Source organism: Geotrypetes seraphini, chromosome 6 (genome assembly GCF_902459505.1).
Source record: "Geotrypetes seraphini chromosome 6, aGeoSer1.1, whole genome shotgun sequence".
Taxonomy (NCBI): Eukaryota; Metazoa; Chordata; class Amphibia; order Gymnophiona; family Dermophiidae; genus Geotrypetes; species Geotrypetes seraphini.
In genome coordinates, this window is record NC_047089.1 from 186,937,030 (window position 1) to 186,954,072 (window position 17,043).

The window sequence follows — 17,043 nt, forward strand, 5'->3', positions numbered from 1 at the left end:
GTTCCTCAAGTGGCCTCTGAGATCACCAGACATTACTGTTTGTGACTTTTTTCTTTGGGGATACGTGAAAGACAGAGTGTATGTACCTCCACTATCCGCAACTATGGATGATGTGCAGGAACGCATCACTGAAGCTATAAACGCGATCACGCCAGATATGCTTCGGAGAGTGTAGTCTGAGCTCGATTATCGCATCGATGTTGGCCGAGTAACAGGTGGAGTGCACATTGAGTGTATGTAATCAGATACCATATTAAACTTTATGAGTTGATGAAGCTGTAGCTTCAAATGTGAAAGAATATTCCAAAAAATTTTGATTTTGTAACCATTTAAAATTAAGGAGTGTTTTTGTGGGCACCATGTACTTAAACTTGGATGTTGATGCCCCCAGAAGAAATGATATTGATGTAATCTAAGTGTGAATCAATGAAAGCATGAAAAGCATCAAAGTTTAAATAGCCACAAATGGATCTGAGTTTGCAAAGTGCAAAGAAGCCCGCTGTGACCACCAAAGAGATCTGATTGAGAGAAGGTTAATTTTGAACCCAGGCGTACTTCAAGATATTTAAATTTGTCTACTGGGTTAACTGGGACATCAAAAAGATGGGGAAATGAAGTCAGAAGGGATGCATCCCAGCATGCTGTGTTTTTTTCAGGGTTTAAGACTAGTTGGTGGTCCTTAAGCCAGTCAGCCCTGCCATGGAGATAAATGAAGGTTGGTCATAAGTGGTTTAGTGAATTAAAAACATGTAATTGAAATTATAGAGTAGTTATAGAATTAACTGTGATATGAAACAAATGAGAAAAAAAGATCTCAAACACCCAAACACAAAAGAAACTTCACATCTTAACTGAGGCACTCAATATTCTCATTGATCAAAAAACTTCATTTTTATTTTTTAATTTAATATCTTTTAAAAAATGTTATGTTAGTTGTATATAAAAACTGTAACTTGTATCTGAAAAATTATATCATAAAAAGAAACACCTTGCCTCAGATGATGTGATAATACCAAGTAACTTGGCAGGCTTTGGGGGCAGATCAAGGACTGATTTTATGTGTTCTTCTGCCTTGCAGCTCTCTTACAACTAATGGCAGCAGCTGAGGCAAGAAAAAATGTGGTTTTTTTCACCTTTGGGAACCAACAAATAATGCGTGAACTATATGACATCTACTTGTTCCTGAAGAGCAAGGATGTCACTGTTGGTAAGTTATAGTTAATCATATTTATGCATACAAAAGGCGTAATATCAAAAATACCCATTACATATTATGTATGTGTATCGTATTTCCCCATATATAGGCTGTATATATAGGCTGTATATGGGTTTTGCAAACACGTATATGGGGGTAGCCTATATAAAAATTTTAAGTCATCCCTACCACCCGTGGTACCTTTTTCAGAAGCCCCTCATTTACGCGCGGCTCGGGTCTCCAGCAGGCAGAGCAGCTGCGATCTCTTCAGCATCCGGCCTGTCTCTGCACCGCCCGCTGAGTGGCTAAGGTCAGTTCTCGCGAGAGCTGACGGCCATTCAGCAGGCGATGCGGGGGTAGGCCAGATGCCGAAGAGATCGTGGCTGCCCTGCATCGCTGGAGACCCGAGCTGCGTGCCGAAAAAGGTACTGCGGGTGGGGGGATGAATTACAAAGGCAGGGGAGGTACCGGAAGATAAGCCATGCTAATACAATGGGGCGGCTTATCTTCTGGTTTTTAAACATAGGCTGCCCTTTTCTGCGGCCTATACATGGTTGCGGCCTATGTAGAGGAGCGGCCTATATGCGGGGAAATAAAGAATGTGTGTTAGGTGACATCGACCTGGGTTCAAGTCCTAGTGACTTGATGAATTACAGATTCAAAAAGAAGTCTTTTTTTGTGCTGGTCCTCCAGCCATTTAGTTGCAGGATGCTATCTTTGCCTGTTTCCTTCAATCTTCCCAAATATGATGTTTTTCTCCAGTGATCGCTTCCCTTCTAAAGGTGTGACCAAAATAAGACATGTGGGATTCATTGTGGGCCAAAGCTAGGATAGTCTCCCCTGAGGAGATTTGTAGGGTGGCAAATTGGTCTCCTCTACATACATTTGTCAAGTTTTACAGAGTGGATGTAGCTGCAAGGGAGGTGAATTTGGGTCCTTAGTGTTACGAGCTGGCGCAGTGGTCCCGCCCTAGATTTTTGAACATAAGAAAAGCCTTACTGGGTCAGACCAATGGTCCATCAAGCCCAGTAGCCTGTTCTCACGGTGGATAATCTAGGCCACTAGTACCTGGCCAAAATCCATGGAATAGCAACATTCCATGCTACCAATCTAGGGCAAGCAGTGGCTTCCCCTATGTCTTTTTCAATAACAGACTATGGACATTTCCTCCCGGAAATTGTCCAAACCTTTCTTTAAACCACTATGCTATCTGCTCTTACCACAACCTCTAGCAATGTGTTCCAGAGCTTAACTATTCTCTGAGTGAAAAAAATTTCCTCCTATTGGTTTTAAAAGTATTTCCCTATAACTTCGAGTATCCCCTAGTGTTTGTAATTTTTGACGGAGTGAAAAATTGATCCACTTGTACATGTTCTACTCCACTCAGGATTTTGTAGACTTCAATCATATCTTCCCTCAGCCTTCTCTGGGACTGCTTTTGTATGTCCCACTTGTCCAGAATGACACACCTGTTGCACTAGTAAAAGAGATTAGGTTCTTAACTTTCTAATATTTTTTCTAGTAGATAAGTGTGTCATTTATTTCATATGCCTACCTGTTGTGTCTCTCAGACTGTTCTTATTCAAACCTGCGAGTTGGATGCCAGTCAGACCTTAAGGGTTTGAAGAGTAGTCTATTGCTTGGATACTTTGCTGTATTATTTGAGCTTCATTAACGTTTTTGTTTGGCATAATTGTTTCACTGTTTTGATTGTTTAATGATCAACATGTTTGTTATGTTTTCAGAGCAGATCAGACTTGTTTTTCGGGGAGTTTCCCCATACCCCTGCTGCATATCTGTTCTAGAAACGGTGCTTGCCTGCTTTTAAGCTAACTATAAGGGGTAGCAGAGCCCTCTGTAAAGTAAGAGACATTCAGAAAAAATCCAGAGTGGATTCCTTCTGCATGACTCACGAGTACTGGGATAAAGCCCTCTAATCTAGAATGACACACCTATCTACTAGAAAAAAATAATAGCTAGGTACAAACCTAATCTCTTTTTATTAATTTTTCTGATGGTCCATGGCATGCACAAAATCTTTCTCCAGCACCAAAGTTCACATGAATCAATCTTCTTTCTGTCTTGCTTCCATAATGTCCAACTTTTACATCCATAATTTACCACCGAGAAAATAAGTGCATGGACAAGTCTGATCTTTGTTTTCAGTGTTATTTCCTTGCCTTTAAATACTTTGTCAAGAGCCTTCATTATAGATTGACCAAGTGGCATTCTATGGCATATTTCTTCACTACTAGTTGCTTCTTTGTTTACGAAGGAACCCAAGAGATTAAAACTCTTTACAACTTCTATTCTATCACCTTCAAGTTCAAAATCTTCATCATTTTCCGTGTTCATAATCTTTGTCTTATTTATGTTCCGTTCTAATCCCATTTTATGACTTTCAGTTTGACTTTCCTCAGTAGATACAACATATCTTGCTGGAGATGAGTGTTATATCATCTGCATAACGCAGGTTATGTTTTGACCACCAACTTTGAAACCAACTCTTTCTTTTTCCAAATTTGTTTTTCTAAAAATGGCTTTGCCATAAAAGTTAAACAGATAAGGCAACAACATGCATCCTTGTCTGACACCACGTTTTATTGGAAACCAATCACTATTGCCATATTCCGTTCTCACTGCAGCTTCTTGATTTTCATAGAGGCTCTTTATAAGCAAAATTATATATTTTGTTATTCCCTTTTGTACTAGGGTTCTCCACAATTTATCATGATCCACATAATCAAAAGCTTTGCTATAATCAATGAAATAAAAATACAAAAACTTTTGATATTCTCCACTCTTCTCCAGTATCCATCTAACATGGCAATATCATCTCTGGTTCCTCGACCTTTTCTAAAACCAGCCTGAACTTCAGGTAATTCTTACTCCACGTGATTGCAACCTTCATTGTATTATTTTCAATAATGATTTTCTGGCTTGTGGAATTAATACAGTTGTTCTATAATTGTTACAGTCACCTTTCTTAGGTATAGGTTATAATAATGATCTTCTCCAGTCTGGTAGCCATGTTTTTCTCTCTCAAATCTGTTGACACAGTCAAGTGATAGCCATAGTAGCACTTTCTGAGCCTTTAATTAATTCAATTTCTTCCCTGGACGTGGTGAGATGGGCTCGGGCACTCATGCATTTGCTTCAGTATGCTCTGCTTTGGAGGTGGTCACCCCAGAGGCACAGTCTGGATTCTCCTGTTCTTCTTCAGGGATTGGCTCGTTGCAGTCTTCATTGGTGGCTTCAGTCCTCACGTCTAATGCAAGGGGCGAGTCTGGATCAGTCCCAGTGGATGGTGCTTCTCATGGACGCCAGTCTCCTTGGCTGGGGAGCTCAGTGTCTCAGTCACTCGGCTCAGGGCAGTTGGTTTCCGAAAAAGGCATCTTGATTGATCATTGTTCTGGAGACCAGAGCCATCTGTCTGGTGGTGTTAGCATTCCAGTCTTTATTGAAGGGCAAGTCGGTCTGGGTTCTCTCAGGCCACCACCGTAGCATTGCCAATGTCAAGCGTCAGGAATGCACCAAGACTTGTCTGGTAGCACAGGAGGCAGCTCTGCTCAGGGCTTGGGCAGAGTCTCATCTTCTGGTCGTCTTGGCTTCCCAAATAGCGGGAGTGGAGAATGTTCAGGCGGACTTCCTCAGTCACGTGCTGGATCCTGGAGAGTGGTGTCTCAGTTGTGGAGCCTTCCAGTTAATAATGCAGACTTGGGGTCAGCCCCTCATGGACTTGATGGTCACGAGTGTCAACGACAAAACACCCCGCTTCTTCAGTCATCGCAGGGATGTTGGGGCCAAGGGGCTGGATGCTGTAGTTCAACTGTGGCCAAAGGTGGGCCTTCTGTACATGTTCCTTCCATGGCTGTTAGTTGGCAGAGTTCTTCTTCGCATTGTTTGGCATCCTGGCGGCTCCGGATTGGCCCAGGTGTCCATGGTACATGGATCTGGTTCGTCATCTTGTGGCAGATCCTCTCTCGACCAACCTTCTGTCTCAGGGCCCTATTCCAATGTTCAATCTGGGACCCTTTTGTCTTACGGCTTGGCTCTTGAAAGGGCATGTCTAGGTAAGAAAGGTTATTCAGATAAAGTGATCTCCACCCTCTTGGGGTCCTGGAGACTTTCAACTTCTCAGGCTTATGTGCGCATCTGCACTTGAGGAGTGGTGCACTGCACTTGGAGTGGTCTCTTTTCACGCTTCTCTGCCTACCATCTTGGAGTTCTTGTAAGATGGCCTGGACAGTGGTCTGGCTTGGTCTTCTCTCTGCGTTCAGCTTGTGGCTTTGTCGACCATTCGTGGGTTGTTATGGGGTCAGTGTTTAAAGTTTAGTCCAGATGTGGTTTGTTTTTTGCGTGCAGCCAAATTGTTTGGGCCCCACATTCAGCCTTCTGTTCCATCTTGGGATCTTAATCTGGTTTTGTCCGTGTTGGTGTGCTCACCTTTTGAGCCTTTGGGTGCCTGCTCGTTGAAGGACCTTACTTTTAAAGCAGTTTTTTTGGTGGCTATTACTTCTGTGACATGTGCTTCTGCGCTGCAGGCGTTTTCTTGTAGGCCTCCCTTTCTCAGGAGTTCGTTGTGCGGCCTGTTCCTTCTTTTCTGCTGAAGGTGGTTTTGCCTTTCCATGTTAACCAATCCGTAGTCGTCCTGGTTTTGGGTGATCGGGAGGGATCTTTGGAGTAGAGGCAGTTGTTCAGTGTTTAATTTATGTCATGTTACAATTAAAGTGATAGGACAGCCTGGCATCCTTTGGAGAACTAAAGATAAAAAGAAAGACAAATACTATCTGGTGGATATCTATAGGGTCCTTCGCTCTTATGTTCAGTGGACCCAGGAGTTTCGGAAGTCGGATCATCTTTTTGTTCTTTTGGCAGGTCCTTGTAAGGGGGATGGCACTTCCAAGGTTACCATTGCATGGTGGATTAAGGAGAATATTGCTTCTGCATATCTTCTTCAGAAAAAGCTTGTTCTGGAATTTCTCAAAGCTCATTCCACTCCCGGGTTCAGGTAGCTTGTTGGGCTGAGTCTTCTCTTGTGCCTCATGTGGATATTTGTAAGGCTGCAGTTTGGTCTTTGCATTCTTTTGTTTGACATTATCGTGTGGATGTTCAGGCATGTTGAGACACAGTGTTCAGTGAGCGGGTATTGCTTTGGTACATCCCATCAGTCAAGAACTGTACCGGTCTAGAGAGTGACAAAGAAGGAGAAATTAAGTTCTTAACTGCTAATTTTTTTTCTTTTAGTCTCTCTAGACTGGTACAGTACCCCACCCTTTCTGTCCTTCTGTGGTGATTGCAGTTTTGTTCATGTGAAAATTTTTGCTTTTCTGTGGATTCTAGTATTTTTCTAAGGCCAGGGAGATACAAGAACAGCGGCTGTGGCTCATCTGGCGTAGCTGATGAGCTATGGGGACATTTCATTGCAGGGTTTTCATTCTATACATTTTCTAAGCGTTAGTATATGTTTGTTATTTTTTTTTCTCCTGTTCAGAGTGTTATTACTGTTCCATATTAGTTTTTTCTTAGTTCTGCTTGACTATTTGGCAGACTGGTTTAGGAGGGGGAGCTTCAGCTAATATACTACAACCAAAGTTTGGGCTCAGTCTCCACTTGCTGGTCACAGTGAGCTATTACCCCCATCAGTCAAGAACTGTACCAGTCTAGAGACTAAAAGAAATAAAATTAGCAGATAAGAACCTAATTTCTCCATACACCACATCTAGCCATGTGCAGGCACTGGCGCGGTTGTATGTTGGCCACTAAAACCTATGTGGTCAAGTGCAAGATTCAGCCCTTAGCGGCATAAGCTGAACCACTTGAAGATTAGACTGCTGTTTAAGTGCTTATCTTATGTTGTTAAGGGTGGAGTATTAGCACTTAACTGCAGCGGTGCCAACTCTGCCCCTGGAATCAAAACCAGCTACGTGCCACTGAATAGTCGCAGTCAGCCACGGACAAGCAACATAAACAGCCAAGCACCCATTTGGCAATTTAAATTGCTTTGAATATCAGGCAGCTTGTTTTTATATTGCGCAGGGTATAGGTTTCAACTTGTGCATTAAATGGTTTGTGTCATTTTCTTTTCAGGTACCCTCTACACCCATCTGGAGGCTTACTGTTCAATGGCCAAAGCTGTGAAACCAAAGCTGTATGAGTTTCTGCAATTCTTACAGTACCAGGCAAAATGCTAATGCCTCAGCTGCCTTTGAAGCCAGAAATAAGAGGAGAAGTACGGGGAAGGGGGGAATGGGTCAGCCCTGACCTGGGATATTTTATGCTTCAGTAACAGGACAGTAGAAAGAACCATAAACTGGACTATAGAACCTAGAACTAATTGAGAAGGAAACAAACATGCAAGTGAGGTCTTCTCACACTGCTTTGGTGAATGAAGTATAATATACTCATTGCTGGATGAATTTATTCCAAATCAGAAGTGTTAAAAGGCACAGTATGCAAATCCCCTCAACATAGATTCAGCTGTTAAAAATGTTTTAGTTTAACTGCCAATGATGGTTGAAAAGATTTCTGCCAAAAGATAGGGTAGAGCTCTGTCTCTCATGTGGAGGGATCTTCTCTTGGCCCTGTTGGTAACAGCTTGTGCTGTTCTAAGTTATACACCTTGTTATAGTGCCAAGCTTTTTCATAAGGTGGTGGTAGTACTAAAAAAATGTTAGGCTACCATGAAGGGCACTGGTCACTGCTTGTAACCTCCTCCTCCCCCAACACATGGTGCCCTTTGGTCATTCTCATTCTGTCTTGGAAGAGCTCACTAGTCTGAAAGAGAAGAAAAGGATATGCAAAAAAAAATCCACCAGCTTTAGTATTTGCCTTTCTTTTTACCTTTAGTTCTCCAAAGGATGCCAGGCTGTCCTATCACTTTAATTGTAACAGTATCATATTTCATGACATAAATTAAACACTAAACAGCAGCTAGCGTAATTTGGGCATAAATCATGGTGAAAAAAGAAAAATGTATGTACAGTATGTATGAGCAGCAGCTAGAATTAATTGCCTTTTCTCCTTCAGATTATATAATAAATGAATTAAGAAACAGAACCATATGCTTGATTGATGTGCTTAAAGTGAATAATGTGGCAGGAATGATGTGGATGCTGGACCTTGGCATATTAATAGAGCAGTGTAGTCCTATAGTTATTTGGCTAAGGATACAAGAATTTTTCACAGGTTTCCTGGTCCTAATTAAAACCCCTTAGGACAGAGGAAATTTACGTGCTTGAAAAAGAGACGACCAATAAGAAATAGGCCAAGCCTTAGCTGCTATGGTAAACTGAATAGTCAGCAACTTTCTCCAGCTAATGACAACACCAAATATCCAGGTAGTAGCAAGATGAAGTCTTAGCCAGATAACTTAGGGCTAGATTCACTAAGCCCACCAATCGTGTCCCAACCAGTTTGCAACCCCAACCCAATTCACTAACTTTCTGGTCAATTCTATCCGCACCCGATCCGATCTGCATATGCAAATGAGGGGAAACGCATGCATAAGTAGGAAGGCAGCGATTCACTAAATCAACGAAGGGACACAGATTGGACTGGCCGATCCAAAAACAAGCGACTGTCGAGGATCAATTGCTCACATCCCTGCCGACCCTCCTGCCCTATTCTGCCCTTTAAAACCACAGGCTGGCAATGTGCTTTTGCAGAATATATAAAAAAGGAATTCTTCCTTTTTTATATATTCTACAAAAAGTGGTTACAAACCTGTGCTGATGCTCCCTGCCGTTGCCGCTTATGACAGGAGGGATTCCCATTCCCTCCTGCCATCTGTAACACTCCTGAACTCCCCCCCCCAAAAAAAAAAACACATGGTAGGAGGGATGCCGACTCCCTCCTGCCACCCAAGGGACACCACCTCCCCATACCTGTAACGGAGCAGCAAGGGTGCTCAGTCCTTCCTGCTCCAGTGCCTCCTGACTCCCTCCCACCCACCAACCAAAAAACAAATGGCAGGAGGGATGCTGACTCCCTGCTGCCACCCAAGGGACACCCCATTCCCAGGCCCCTCCCCGTACCTGTAACGGAGCAGCAGGGTGCTCAGTCCCTCCTGCTCCAATGTCTCGACTCCCACCTATCAAAAACCAAACTGCAGAAGGGATGCCATCTCCCTCCTGCCACCCAATGGACGCCCCTTTCTGTTCCAGCCCCCTCCCCATATCTGTAACAGAGCAGGAGGGGTGCTCAGTCCCTCCTGCTCCAATGCCTTCCACAATGCTTCTGAGGCCTTAGGCCCCGCCCCAGTGCATCATGTGATATACGGAGAGGGGGCCTAAGGTCCCGATTGGCTCAGTTCCATATGATTTATGGACTACTTGCTTTCCGATGGCGTCCACTTACCCTGGAATGGACAACCACAGTAGTGGGACCCCAGCCACTCAAATTGGTGTTGCATTGCGAGGACCACCTCAAGAGGAGGGAATCTTGGAGTGGATACATATACGCTCTCGCCCAAGGGACGACTTCCAGAGTGGCCATCATCAAGCCCAATTCCTTTGGCAATGCTAAGATCTCTGTGATATGCTTTTTGAGCTCGACTCAGGAAGGAAGACACAGTCTGTTGTTGTGTCAAAATGGACTCCCAGATATTCTAAACATTGAGTTAGCTTTAGCTAACTCTTCCTGAATTTGACTTTTCCAACCAAGTCCCTGGAGGAGATCCACCACCTGCTGCACTGCATGCTTGCCTTCCTGTCTTGAAAGGGCTCAAATTAGTCAATCATCCAAGTATGGGTGAACCTGGATGCCCATCCTGTGAAGGTGAACCGTAACCACCACCATCACCTTGGTGAACATGCACAGGACCATGGCCAATCCGAAAGGCACCAGAAATTGGAAGTTTCTTTGATTCGGAATAATGAGAATGTGAAGATATGCCTCCGTTAAGCCCAGTGAGACTAGAAATTCCCCGGAGCCACCACCACGATGACTGACCAGACTGCTTCCATGTGGAAGCTTGGAACTCTGAGTGCCTCATTTAGAGACTTCAAATCCAGGATAAGTCTCCAGTCTTCAGTGCCTTTCTTGGGCACTTTGGAGTATCTGCCAGAACCTGATTCTTCTTTTGGAAATGGTTCTACGGCATGAATATCCAAGAGTTGTTGGATTGTCACTCGGACCTTGGCCTCCTTTGTTGGCCGTCTGTCAGAGGTGTGTGTGTGTTGAGGAACACTTCTGTACTCCTCGAGCAGTAATTAATGTTTCCAACACACTTACTTTATTATCTTCATGCATGTAAGCCTCACAAGATTTTTCCTACTCGTAGACATCCCTTATTGAAATCTATGTGACAATGTTGGCAGTGGTTGTGTAAACATATGCAATTGCCATCCAACGCTACGATTCTGTTAACTGTTGTGGAGCAACTTGGATTTTGATCCCGATGCATCTAAGACGTACCTGAAAAGATGGCTAAGATCATGGCCTCTGCTTGTGCAGGATCTGGTATCTGATCAAAGTACCCCATTCTCTTTCCAGGATCTACAACTAGCAGGACATTTACAAGAGAAAGATTGGCTCAATTGTCGCCAGGTTTTCCACTATATACATTCTTTGGATGCTAACACCCTGAACGAGGACATGGCCGATATGGTTCAGGAAACATTTAAAGATAACATCATCTCACCAAACCAAAGCCAGTTTATCAGGTCAGCTTGGGCAGTTTTAGTGCCTCTTGGTAGAGGTTTGGAATCGGGACCTTCCCTCTCCAGAACATATCTCAGGAGATGGTTTATGTCTCCTCATGAAGCATCTTAACTATTTGACCCAATCAGTTGCTCTCTAAGAACAGCACTATAAATTACTTTTACGTTTATACATTTCTCCCTACTGAGCCTATGTCTCGGGCTTTGCCTCTCATGCTAATGTCCTAAATGTCAATCTACTCCAGCTAGTCTGTTTCATATGTTTTGGTCTTGTGAGAGGATACAAACCTTTTGGTCCTTTGTTGGATTGTATTTACATACCATTTTGCATAAAAGGATCCCCTTGAGGGCGGATGTTCTGCTTTTTTCCCAGGTTCATTCTCTGAGATTGTCTGAGGACTAGAAAATGTATTCTTTCTTAAGGCTCTTGCTACTGTTAATGTGAAAGTGCATGCCTCTACAATCAGAAAGAGACTGCACAAATGTAACTTGCATGGGAGGTGTGCAAGGAGGAAACCTTTGCTCTCAAAGAGAAACATCAAGGCCAGACTGAAGTTTGCCAGAGAGAACAGACACAAACAGCTGGAATACTGTTCTATGGACAGATGAGTCTAAAATTGAATTATTTGGACACCAGAAAAGGGGACACGTTTAGCGTATACCAAATACAGTATTCCAGGAAAAGAACCTCATACCAACTATGAAGCATGGAGGTGGAAGTGTCATGGCTTGGGGATACTTTGCTGTAGCAGGACCTGGCCAGCTCACCATCATAGAATTCCCCATGAATTCTACCGTGTATCAGAGGGTGCTTGAAGAACATGCAAGACCATCTGTAAGAAAATTAAATCTGAAGCGGAACTGGACCCTGCAACACGACAATGACCCAAAACATACCAGTAAATTCACCAAGGACTGGCTGAAAACTAAGAAACGGAGAGTCCTAGAGTGGCTGAGTCAAAGCCCTGATCTTAATCCCATTGAGATGCTGTGGGGTGATTTTAAAAGGGCTGTATATGCAAGAAACCCCTCAAACATCTCACAGCTGAAAGAATTCTGCATTGAGGAGTGAGCCAACTTTCCTCAGACCGATGTCGGAGGCTGGTAGGTGGCAAAAGAAGCATCTCATTGTAGTTATTTCAGCCAAAAGGGGTAAAACTAGCTATTAGGGTGTAGGGTGTCCTAATTCATTCCTCAGTTAGAATACACATTTTTGTGGTTATTTTTTGTTTCATGAGTAAATCAAGGAAAATATTTGTTGTTTGACATCGCTTAATGAACATTTCTTAATAAAGAACTGAATATTTCATGGGGGTTTCTGAATTTTTTCACGACTGTACATATATGCTAGCCTAATTGCCTCTCCCATCCAGTGTACCAGGAGCTCTTTTCTGCTAGACATTTAAAGTGAGTCAATCTCTAGGGTTATGTCAGAAGCAGAGCAGTCCTGGATTCTAGGACTGACAAGAAAAAGCAAGACCCTAGCAATACATGTGAGGCACTGCCTTCTGAAATGAGAAAAACAAAGCTTAACATGCACACACTTTTGAAGGATAACTTCTTTATTTGTGAAGCCATATACAACTAAAACATTTAAAAATTTTTAAACAAAATAAATAAATCAATTCTGTACTGCAAAGTCTGAAAAGTGGTAAATCCTGATAAAAATGTGCCTTGGTGGAGTTCAATAAAGGGGTGAATAAAGGTGTCATTTTCTGCCCTCTTCCCCAACTCTCTTCCCCAGAACCCTTCTGGTTTTTTTGTCCTTTTGACACAGGAGTAACTTGATGCTTTGTGCTACGGAGAGATAAAAATATAGATATTTAAAGGAAAGCATAAAACACGATTACAACATAGTCCAAAGTGGAGGAAGAGGCCTGAGACCTGAACTGGTGCCCAAATGCTTTTAAAAAGGTGCAAAACAAAACGTGGTCAGGCCATCTACAGGACTGGCTCCCACCTTTTTCACAAAAAGCAAGACCCTTTATTTACAAGGCCTGTGGCTGATATTTGCACACCCATCACTTCTCACTCCCAGCTCCACAAAATAAAAAATGAATTTGTACCAAGTGGAGAAAGCTATATACTGACTACACATTTTATCATAATCCCATAAAATTCCCTTCCCCTGGAAGGGTGGAAGGGGAGGGGAAGGTAGGTAATAATTTAATGGATGATTTAAGGAAATAATTTAATGGATGATTTAGGGGATCAATCTTCATCAGAGAAACCAGTGATCAGTAGCATGCATAAGTTACAAAGTCCACAAGATCTTCAAGGGTTCAAAACTCCTGTGAAGAAAACTGGAAAAGTGAAAACATGAGCTGGAAAAAGGCTGTCCAGTCACTTAACAATCACCACCTTTTCCCATATCCTGGGCAAAAAAGCCAGAAGACCAAATCAGGAGGAAAAAAAAACCAGGAGCGAGGTTGCAATCTTCTACTGACAAGATGGAGAGAGGAAAAAATGCTCCCACCCAGCCCCTGAATTTGTCACCACATATGGATGATATTTGTTTTTAAAACAGCTATATGGCACTAAAAATGGCTTTGTGAGGAAGGGACCTTAGGATTGGTTCCATGCGTCTGCTTATTTATATGGGTCTCCCAACATGAACTGCAGCTTATGTACGTTTTGAAAGCAAGGCTAGGTTTCCTTGCTGATGGGTCAACAAGAATTGTTGAAACAAGGGTCATTATGTCAATTATAGTCATTCAGTTCACAAGCAAAGATTCAACTGGGGGGTGGGGATGAAGGGAAGAGGCAAAAATTATTTTTAGATCTACCAAGGCAGGCTTCTCGTATCAATGGGTCACTGGTTAAGCCCATCATGCATCTTATTGTAAGCTGAAATTTTAACACTCTGCCACCCTCCTGTACAGGGTGACAGGGGAGGAAGGCAGGAGCTGCAAACATTTCATGGGTCTTTTAGGGCAGTGTTTCCCAAGTTGGACCTAGAGTACTCCCCTTGCCAGCCAGGTTTTCAGGATATCCACAATGAATATGTATGGCAGAGGTTTGCACATAATGGAAGTAGTGTATGCAAATCAATTTCATGCATATTCATTGAGGATATCCTGAAAATCTGATTGGCAAAGGGGTACTGCAGGACTGACTTGTGGAACATATAATGAATGGAAAATAAATGGGATCCAAAGGGGTTTGAGCTGTACTGAAAAAATGGCAAGTACAAAAGAAACACCCTTGAATATTGACTATGTGGGGACCAGGGTTGGCTCAAAAGGTTACAACGCCTGACTCTACTTCTGTTTTGATGCTCTGGCCCTGACCCACTTTTTTTTTTCAGTGCCAGCCCAATGCCCCACCCCCCAGGCCAGTTCCTTCCTCTACTGCCCAGACCTGACAGGATGCAGCTTCATAAGCCAGCTGTCACAAGGAAGGAAGGCCAACATCAGTATCAAGCAGCTGGCCCTTCCTCCTCACGGCAGTTAGCCTACAAAGCCGCATCTATCAGTACCGGGGCAGGAGGGAGGCGTTGGAGAGTGTTCAAGCCATCTCATAACTTCTTATGGGCCAGAGCCTCACCTGGTCCATAGGTTAAGCTAGCCCTGGTGGGGACATAAGACAAACATACATCGAGTCCTTAAAGTCCTATTTAAGGTGGGTTCAAAGTCAGACCTCGGACTAAATTGCACCCATGTATAAGGAGAGGATAATCCTGGGAGCTTCTAAGAACACAGCTTCCCGGCCCTTTTTTTTCCTCAGGTCAGAAACAGATGAGGTAAGTTATCCTGCTCATTGTTGACCACCTTAATTGGTTTTTTTAAAATGTGTAAATCCATGAAAATTGCTGATTTTTGAAGGTATTTTTAACCTATTAACATAAGCAGTGATATAAATATAACTGCAGAGCACAAAATGATGTAATGCTACCAGCCTAACTGTGGTCACAGAAGCTGGGTTCTGTTCTAGTTCCCATTATAAGGCAGGAAGCACTAAGATACGTTGTTCAGATGAATTTCAACTGAAGACCAGTACTCGAACCAAGAATTAGGCTAGTAGCATTATAAAAAAAAGAGCACCTGAATACAAAGAGCCCAGGGGCAGTCAGATAATACAAAGATCTCATCCCTCTGAAATGTGTTTAGCACTAAAGGACCATGCTGTTGCACCTCAGTCTCTCCTTGGGTGTCGGGAGGCCCATCACAGCACAAGAGGACTACTGGCACTCGAGCATAAAGTTAATGTAACATGATGGCAACATACCCCCAGTTTTAAGGATTTTAGATCACACTTTAATATGTTACAATGCCTAGTGATGGCATCAATTATGTTTCTTCTCAGGGTCAGTAATCAGATCCCCAGGGACTGATTGGTGACAAATGGACAAACTGTATACCAGGTAAGCAGCATATCACTGGCTGCAAAGAATTTCTTTTAACCTATTATTGTCTTATATACAGTCAGGATGACAACTTACAACAGCCATCATCAGGTGGCTGATCACTATGAATCATCATAAATTGGAGCCCGTTTGCGTAAATCAGTACTGATAATTAAATTAAGTGATACGAAAGGTGAGGCACAATCTCGCACAAAGATGCCTCATTTTTATTGGTTCATATGAAAAAGTATTATGTAAAACCTTGAAATTATTTTAGAATGATTGTAGAAATGCAGCTGTCTCTGCCTTCTACAACCCATAGGATAAAAGAAGGAAGTTCCTTGATTTGGGAGTTCTTGAACATAACACATACATCCAACATGCTCAAGTTGGATGTACTCTACAAACTGCAGGATGACAGGGGTTGGTACACTTTAAGAACATGTTTGAAAATAAAAATTTGTCCCAAAGGAATCTTTCCTAGTGGATATTTTGGTACTGCAAGCAGCAAGTTATGGGTCTCATGATAACCCTAAGGTTTAGCTCCCACAGTCTAGAGCGAAGGATGGAGAACTGAGGCAAGAGAGAGAGAGCAAGATTGCATTTCCCCAAGGATGCTCGGTTTGTCATCTTAAGCTAATCCCTTGTAGGCATCTAGGTTAAAGGCAGTATCCAGGAGTCGCTTCAGCTCAGTCAGGTGAGTGTTCTTGTTCCCTGTTGCTGGTGCAGCTGCTGGATCACGACCTGCGTACCTAGAAGAGAAAAACATCAAGACTTTAGCTCAGTGGCATGCAGCCTTTGAACTGGCAACAAAAACATCACATTCCATTGAAAGCTGGGTACATCATAAGCTCATCTGGGCGGGTAGGTAACGTGACTGAAGCACACAGAGGAATCAGAAACCATGTTAAAACAAGGTACCTGTTTCATGCTGTGAACAAAATTTCCCAAAGCTCTACTCTACAATGCTGAATTATTCTATATTCTATATCCACAGTTGGTCTCTGAATGGATATATTCCCCCACATGTGAATAAGCCAGTGTTGTTTACTGCAAGGGCCTGTAATTCTGTGGTGGCCCCCATTGCCTTTTCAGTAACTTTTTTTTCCCCAAATACCTGTTGGAATCCACATTGGAATCCATGATTGAAAGACGCAGCTTCTGCATGAGCCATTAATGAAATAAGTCAGGAAGGCAGCACATTAACATAGTAGATGATGGCAGATAAAGACCCAAATGGTCCATCTAGTCTGCCCACCTGATACAATCTAAAACTTTGTTGGGTTTTTTTTCTTCTTCTTAGCAAGAATCCAAAGCTCTGCCCGGTACTGTTCTTAGGTTCCAACTACTGAAGTCTCCTTCAAAGCTCACTCCAGTCCATCTACACCCTCCCAGCCATTAAAGCCCTCCCCAGCCCATTCTCAACCAACGGCCATATATAGACGCAAACCGTGTAAGTCTGCCCAGTACTGGTCTTAGTTCTTCAATATTTACTATTATTTTCTGATTCTAGAACCTCTGTGTTCATCCCATGCTTTTTTGAACTCCGTCACCATTTTCATCTCCACCACCTCTCTCAGGAGTTCATTCCAGGCATCCACCACCCTCTCCGTAAAGAAGAATTAAGGGGGCATGTACTCTAGGAGATGAGCATTCAAATCAATCACTGAAGTGGATAACGGTAACTGCCAGGATGAGCCTAGGAACTCCTTTCCCGTATATCTCTAGGAGAATCACTGCAAGATCTGAGCCCCTGGCCAGCAATGAGAAAAGCACAGGTTAGAAGGATGTTGGAGGGAAGAGAGGGAAATAGGGTGGGAATTTTGAGACAGGGAGAGTGG

The 17,043-nt window shown here is 43.0% G+C and overlaps 2 protein-coding genes across 9 annotated transcripts in view; one reads left to right on the plus strand and one right to left on the minus strand.

The window, feature by feature from the left end:
• Positions 1–8,254, plus strand: part of LOC117362350 (poly(ADP-ribose) glycohydrolase-like) — a 96,254-nt gene extending 88,000 nt beyond the window's left edge. For 2 of the 3 annotated variants that reach the window (XM_033948589.1, XM_033948588.1), the window contains exons 15-16: positions 1,079–1,207; positions 7,286–7,435. In XM_033948589.1, the coding sequence (XP_033804480.1) occupies positions 1,079–1,207; positions 7,286–7,389 (233 nt within the window). In that variant the 3' untranslated portion in view covers positions 7,390–7,435. Of the gene's footprint in view, positions 1–1,078; positions 1,208–7,285 lie in introns of all 3 variants that reach the window. The other variant, XM_033948591.1, reaches the window with a different exon arrangement.
• A 4,147-nt stretch (positions 8,255–12,401) lies between these two features.
• The window catches only part of OGDH (oxoglutarate dehydrogenase), a 216,877-nt gene continuing 212,235 nt past the window's right edge, over positions 12,402–17,043 (minus strand). For all 6 annotated transcript variants that reach the window (XM_033948028.1, XM_033948025.1, XM_033948029.1 and 3 more), the window contains one exon: positions 12,402–15,954. In XM_033948028.1, the coding sequence (XP_033803919.1) occupies positions 15,834–15,954 (121 nt within the window). In that variant the 3' untranslated portion in view covers positions 12,402–15,833. The remainder of the gene's footprint in view (positions 15,955–17,043) is intronic.